The sequence below is a fragment of the Aulonocara sp. 'chitande type north' Nkhata Bay genome, linkage group LG3 (genome assembly GCF_057382095.1).
Source record: "Aulonocara sp. 'chitande type north' Nkhata Bay isolate Kocher_YH1m ecotype deep benthic linkage group LG3, A_spYH_male_GT1.1, whole genome shotgun sequence".
Classification (NCBI taxonomy): domain Eukaryota; kingdom Metazoa; phylum Chordata; class Actinopteri; order Cichliformes; family Cichlidae; genus Aulonocara; species Aulonocara sp. 'chitande type north' Nkhata Bay.
The window spans coordinates 22,207,185-22,214,871 of record NC_141346.1 but is presented as its reverse complement, the minus strand read 5'-3'; the positions used below and the strand labels follow the sequence as shown (position 1 = coordinate 22,214,871).

Below are 7,687 nucleotides of genomic sequence, written 5' to 3'. Positions count from 1 at the left end.
GGAGCTTTCTTGTCTTTATGTCAGTGGCTTCTATCTCCTCCTTTGGCCAGCCTATTACCCCAGCAGGGTACCTGATCACGGGCAGGGCGTACGTGTTGATGGCTCGGATCTTGTTCTTACCATTCAGCTGACTCCTCAGGACTTGCCTGACCCTCTGCAGGTACTTGGTGGTTGCAGCCTTTCTAGCGGCCTCTTCATGGTTCCCATTTGCCTGCGGGATCCCCAGGTACTTGTAACTGTCCTCTATGTCTGCAATGTTGCCTTCTGGTAGTTCAATCCCCTCAGTTCTGACTACCTTCCCTCTCTTTGATACCATCCGACTACACTTCTCCAGTCCGAACGACATTCCAATGTCATTGCTGTATAGCCTGGTAGTGTGGATCAGTGAATCGATGTCTCGTTCACTCTTGGCATACAGCTTGATGTCATCCATGTACAGGAGGTGGCTGACAACTGCGCCGTTCCGTAGTCGGTATCCGTAGCCAGTCTTGTTAATGACCTCACTGAGGGGGTTCAGGCCTATGCAGAACAGCAGTGGGGACAGAGCATCTCCTTGGTAGATCCCGCACTTGATGGTGACTTGTGCTATGGGCTTGGAGTTGGCCTCTAGTGTTGTACACCACATCCCCATTGAGTTCCTGATGAAGGCTCTTAGGGTCCCATTGATCTTGTACAATTCTAGGCATTCCAGTATCCAGCTGTGGGGCATTGAGTCATAGGCCTTCTTGTAATCAATCCAGGCAGTGCACAGGTTGGTCAGTCTGGTCTTGCAGTCTCGGCTGACTGTTCTGTCTACCAGTTGCTGGTGTTTTGCGCCTCTGGTATTCTTGCCAATTCCTTTCTGTGTCCCGCTCATGTATTGACCCATGTGCCTGTTCATCTTAGTCGATATGATGCCTGACAGGAGCTTCCATGTAGTACTGAGGCAGGTTATTGGTCGGTAGTTGGAGGGGACCGGTCCCTTCTTGGGGTCCTTGGGGATCAGGACCGTCCGGCCTTCAGTTAGCCATTCCGGGTGTCTCTCGTTAACTAGCAGCTGGTTCATTTGTGCTGCCAGACGCTCGTGGAGTGCAGTCAGCTTCTTCAGCCAGTAGGCGTGAACCATGTCGGGCCCTGGAGCTGTCCAACTCTTCATACTGGAGACCCTTTCTTGGTCAGGTATAACGCTTTCTAAAATCTTACCATTGAACAGCAATTTTCAGATTGGTTGGTAACTGCTAAGAAGAGAAGGGCCAAGCCCATGCTTACTTCTTTTACATCTGTCCACGCAGTCAGCACCACAGCATCATGGAGGTCAGAGCTCTGTGTATCAAACTGTGCACGTGTCTGTTTCCACATAAAAACTTAACTACAACTGATTTATTAAACCTAATAATAGTATTTATTAAATGCCAAAAAATAATATTAAACTCATGTCGCTACACCAACCTGTGAATAACAGGTTTATTCTGCCAATTCTGTGATCATTCTGTGAAAGTTAGAGAGACCCTTTGAAACTCGAGCTTACTTTTTTAGCAGTCAGTTTTTCGAGTGGTGCATATACAACAATTTATAAATGAGGACAGTCCATAATTAACCAGGGTGAAAAAAGACAATCATATTATGCATTTCTGTCTACTAAATATTGTTGTATCCAGACCTTTATACAAAATGTATACAACGCACTGAAAGTTAATTGTGTCTCACAAATTATTTCTATCATCTCTGAAACCCCTCACACAGAGAACGCAGAAAAACGCAGCTGCCATATTTACCTCATCTTATGAACTGCCCTCACTATCATGATGTTGGCTTTGCTTCTGCTTTTGTTGGGATGTCTTCACTTTGGGAAAATCAAATCTACAGATGAGAGATGATGAGAGAACATGATTCAGCTAATGATGACAAATGGAAACATGAAAGCTAAATAGTTAGTATCCCATCATGTTTCATCCAGATACTCATTACTTTGTGTTCTGTCTTTTTAAGCTTCTAGAAGCAGATGCTTCATGTTCTGTGACTGTGTTAAGAAATGACAATATTTAAAAAAAATAAAAAAATAAAAGTCATCTTTGTAAGTGCAATTTTTAAAACAGCCACCATAATTCTGACAAACATCTGGAAACATCTGTGAACACCGTGTGACCTATGATTTTGTATATATTGATATATACTTTTATCTGATTGTATTTTATATTACTGAAATAATAAATTAAAAAAAAATATTTTATTATATATTTTAAGGATTACTCATACAATACAAGGTGGATATCAAACACACACACATACCACGTTGGACTTGAGGGTAGATAATTTTAAAACTAAATTTGTGAGTGAGTTTGATCGACCTGCTCTAGAACACAACACGATTTGTAAATGTTCCCAGTAAACAACAATCTGCAAAACCAGCTGTTTAAAACCTGTATTTGTTGCATTTTGGTGAATTGTCTTCTGTTATAATTTCATTTGTCAGCTTATTTCACATGATTGCAAAATAGTTATAAAAGTGTCATTGATTTTACTTTCAGTTTCAGGTCTGCAGTTCTTTCTTTACTTGAACATAATCAAGAAAATGTAAAGTTACATTTTAAAAACAAGTTTTTTGACTGTGATACATTTTACATATTATTTATGAAGTTGATTGGCAGAAGGAAATGTTGGCTCCTTAAAGAACCTGACATGATCTTATCAGAATGAGAAAAGTAAAAGTAATCAGTTTTAAAGATGAGAAAGATACTAAATCACGAACAGCTATTGTTTGAAAGATGGAAGCCATTATTTTTATTTTTATTTATTTATTTGGTACAACATTTAACATTTTATATAAATATTACATACACTATTCACTTTAGCAACAAGTAACAAATCAGATGGTAATTCTTTATGCCACCCTAACGATATTTATATAAACATTTATCAGCTACTTCGCACTTGTTCAGCTTCTCATTAATGCAAATAACTATTCAACCAAAAACATGGCAAAACCATACATCTGTTTATTTGGTCTTGGGATGGAGAATGCAATGGCTGCTGTTTTATCTATCCATCCAATCACACACTATAGTAACATTTGCTATCCTGTGATTGAAAATAACTTTAATGACTTTGGTGATTCCCTGAGTGGGCTGAGTACCCCTAGACGAGATTTCTACTTTTGTGCTATATCTCAGCACCGTACACCAAACTGAGCACAGGAAACATAAACCAGTCAACAAGCTGCATCAAACACAGTATTAATCTTGAACTGGTTTGTTGTTCCGCCCACTGACAGTGAACTGAAACAGTGAGGCTTGACTTGACACACAAACAGCTCAGCTTCTTTGGGAACGCTTGTTTTGTAAAACTATATAATAGCATTAAGTCTGAAAACTATTTAATTATTTTAAAAATACTTTTAGTAGGAAAGAGACACCTGTGCTCACTATTGTTAAGTCTTCCATCTACATCAAGACGACATGGAGATCAGAGCTCTCTGCATCAGACAGTGTGAGTAGTTGCTCTATTTCTACATCATTATAAAATTTAGGTCATTCATTCTGATTAAAAACATGACAGTTTTATTTCTTATGTTTTAGGTAAGAAAAGTAGGCTATGGTATTTTTATGGACTATGTATAAGATGTAGTAATACTTTAATTTTAGTATATTTAGTAATTATACAGTACTCCACTCTTTTATCTCTCTTCAGTGATTACCATCATGATTCTGTTGTGTGTACTGGATCATAAAGTTGGTGAGTACCAATGGTTTTGCTTGCATTAATACATGTTGCGGATGAAGGAGGAACTTTACTTGTTTTGACCTTTTTATTTGTTCAATGTTTAAGTGCAGTATGCCAGTTTTAGTACTGAAACTCTCAACAGTCTTACTTTTTTCTTTGTTTCAGATGCAGTTTCTCTTCGTGTTGTTCCAAACAGATTGCAGTTCTTTGAATATGAACCAGTGACATTTCACTGTGAAGGAGTCAATTATTGTGAAGTTGTGCATAAAAGTAATGGGAAAGTAGAATCATGTAGTAAAGCTAACAAGAGGACACCAACAGGATCATCCTGCTCCATTCAAATTGTTTATACAGACCACAGTGGAGAGTACTGGTATGAGACTGAAGGAGGGACAAGGAGCAACATTATCAACCTCTCTGTCACTGGTAGCCTACTTTTAAAGAAGGACAATATTTTATGATATATTATAATTACATTTAATTTCCTGTATTTAATTGATAAATGCATCTCATTTAGCTGGTCCTGTGATCTTGGAGAGTCCTGCTGTTCCTGTGTTAATGGAAGAAACTGTGACACTGAGCTGCAGAAACCAAATTCCATCCTCCAACTTCAAAGCTGATTTCTACGAAAATGGATATCTCATCCACAGAAGCTCCACAGGAAACATGACCATCCCGAGAGTTTCCAAGTCAGATGAAGGACTTTACAAGTGTGTTATCTCAGGAGCTGGAGAATCACCAGTGAGCTGGCTGAACATCACAGGTGAGACACTGGGATGTTTTAAAATAAGGTTTATTTATAATTGTAATATGAATAAAAGTTGATCCTCTTTATGCAAAGCTGTTGTGTAATGTCTTTATGAAGAAGTTGAAATTAACATTTCATGGTTTACCATTCTTGCCTCATTTAAACCTTTGTTATTTTGCTAACCATCATTCAGATTCTCAAAATTTAAATTACACAACCAATCCAGAGAAACAGGGGAGCCATTCCTCCTCTCCTGCCACACGGATAATTTCCACCATTTTAGTCAGTGCTCTGTTGGTGACAGCGGGCCTGTATCATATTGGCAAAGGCTACTGGAAGAGAGGTAATTAAAATTATTATTATTATTATTATTATTATTATTATAATCATTATATTAAAAATTAGCCTGTAAGGCAGATACTGTGTCTGATTTTCTTTCCCAAAGGTTTTTTAAATAAAAGTGAAAGCTGTAAGAAATAATAGGTAAGGAAAGACAGGAGGTATTTTACTGAACAACAATATCACAAAAATACTTCTGTGAAGAAAAGGATTGCATTTGTTTTCTCATGTGATGTTGTCTGTAGCTTTGTTTGACTTTTATGTATTTATTATGTATAGATGCGAGTGATAATTTGAGTTTCCAAAACGTAGACCGTAAATGAAAACCATACAACTATAAATAAATACTATAAATGCAATTTTAAAGCTCTTATTTTAGACACATACTGTATCTCAGACAGCTCAAGATACAGTAGTTACATGTGGCATGAAGTACAACTTCAAACATGCATTCAGTTTTAAAATTCACTTTAAATTGAACCCAATTACTTTTAAATAATAATATTCAGTGAGTAGCAAATCGTTCTACTACAGAAGAAAAAAAAAGTAGAATACAATTAAGAATTTTACCATTGGACCACCCATAAAACAAAAATATATATGATGTAGAGGTCATCATATATTTAAAAAAAAGTTAAACATATTAGAACTAATATTTCTAGGGCATAGAGGATATGTTGTACAGTAAATCTAATACAAATACTGTAGCTTGACTCCACCAGTGTATGAATGTGAGAGTGAATGAATAGTGGCATTGTAAAGCGCTTTGCGTGCCTTGAAAAGCGCTATATAAATCCAGTCCATTATTATTATTATTAGTTTCGTACAAAGGCAACATTAAATACAACAAACAGTTATGAATAGCTGATATTCTTGTGACTGATGGAGAGTTATCAGGCAAACAGCAAAAATTCATTTAGAAATGTAAGGTTTTTGTTAGCTCACTGTTCTGTTAGCAGTCTTACAAAATGGGGTGATGTAGGAATGATTTTTTGTAGCCCTCAATATCAGATTTTCCTAAAATTTTAAATCAAGCCTAAGAAACAGATTGAATAACAGACAGAGACCATCATCACCAATGTTGATGTGGTTATTATTCCCATCACCCCCACTGTCCTTCTTCATTACAAGATGAAGAAGCATTTTTGATGTAGTATACCTCCACTGTACTATGATATTAATTGGACATTAAGTGGTTACTACTTTGGGAATTGGGTGGTAATACTTAGAACATTGTTATGTTTTTGTTTCTGCGTTGTTGCGCTACTATACCTTCCAATATCTTTGTGCTATTGTGCTAATTATGACTTTACATTGACAAAAAAATTGTCTTAGCTTATCTTATTACTACTTTATTATTAAACTATTGTTAACTTTTTCTATTCTGTTTTATCTTCTACTCTTCTTTTGTGTGTCTTACAGGTTTTCAGAGTGAGAGAGCTGTCTGAAGACATCATCACCTCTGAGTGAGAGCGAAAACAAAGAAGTAACCTGGTTTTATCATATATTGTTTTTGTTATTGTCAACTGGTATGGTAACAAGTGTATGGACAGTTATAGCTTTTCTTTAATTAGTCAGATACAACTATTTGCCATTCCTATTTGGTTATAAGTATATATTAAAGTTTGAACACAAGCAAAGGCACCTGCCTGAAATACAGACGTTGAAGCTTAGCCAACTTGTTTGATCTTCTTTCTGTTTTTAGACATGTATGAATGCTGTTACACGGAAAGAGCTTTTGCAGCTTTTCACTGAGGTCAACCTCTAATCTAATAAGTGTCACATTACTTTCTTCCAAAACAGATGCACTGAGTTTGTGGTCAGCAATCAAATATAACTGCCATGTTTGATACTGAGAATGACTTTAACTGACTTTAAGTGTGGTCTAGTACCGAAACAAATAAGTGGTGTCTTATTTCATTCTGCAATTTCTCTTCAATAAAGCCAAAGAAATTATGTGAATTTCTACTTTTGTTTGGTCAGACTGTGTGAAAAGCAGAAGTCAGGAGCTGAGTGAGGAAGGAAGTGCTCAACTCCTGTGGGCTTGGCCTCAATAGGTTACAGTAGATTATATTTTGAGAGGCTAAATAAGGTCAGTGACTATATGATTTATTTCAGCAGAATTTCCTCTCCCTATGCCATTAGTTTTACACAATAGGATGTCCAAATTCATGGGCTGCATCCTTCTAAGGCCACATTTGTGGGACGATTACATCACAGTGATGCAACGGAGTTACGAACTTTCCCGTAAGCACGCTGTGTTACTGCGCTACTAAAACCGCGATTTGTTGCGAGAGTGTCTCATGACAATGACGTAAGCGAGTGCGACATTCGCGGCAAAAGCTGTGTGCAGATCAACAATGGATAATATATGGAGTGTGGGAGAGAGTATGAGAGTGCAGCGTTTAAAGCGTGGAAGTACTGACCTTACTTTGAGTTTGATTCCGTAAAAAGTGACCGCTGTTAGTGTCCGCTGTTCACTGCGTGGGAAGAAAACTTCTTTTTACAGCGAAAAAACCCCTTAACTTCCGAGCAAGCACCGAGTACGTTACCACCTAATGGGAAATTCACAGACAAACTCGCGGCTTCTTCCACTGACCGTGGCACACCTGCACCAGGGCAAACCTCCTCCTGCTATACAGGTGAAAATAGAGCAACAGGACCGCTGAGTCTTTGATTTTATTTATTTTCTGCTGTGTTCTACTTCCATTTATTTGAAAGACTGAGTGTAAACACAAAAAAAAATTTTATTTTATGTGCTGGAATGTGCAGAAAATAGGTTTAAACGTTAAACTCATTTATTCAACTCAGAGAATGTTGCATATAATTTAATTTTTGCTTGATGATTAAAGTTAAAAGATTAAAACTGATAAAACAAGTTAAAAAAAAGGGACCTTTCCA

General features: G+C 37.1%; 1 protein-coding gene across 1 annotated transcript; it reads left to right on the top strand.

The window, feature by feature from the left end:
• Window positions 1-3,419: 3,419 nt before the first annotated feature.
• Window positions 3,420-6,234, top strand: LOC147334568 (low affinity immunoglobulin gamma Fc region receptor III-B-like). The gene is made up of 6 exons (XM_086285947.1): window positions 3,420-3,465; window positions 3,667-3,711; window positions 3,865-4,125; window positions 4,217-4,462; window positions 4,674-4,790; window positions 6,209-6,234. Exons 1-6 carry the CDS (start codon window positions 3,435-3,437, stop codon window positions 6,232-6,234), a joined length of 726 nt encoding a protein of 241 aa, XP_086142073.1. The 5' UTR covers window positions 3,420-3,434.
• Window positions 6,235-7,687: the final 1,453 nt, after the last annotated feature.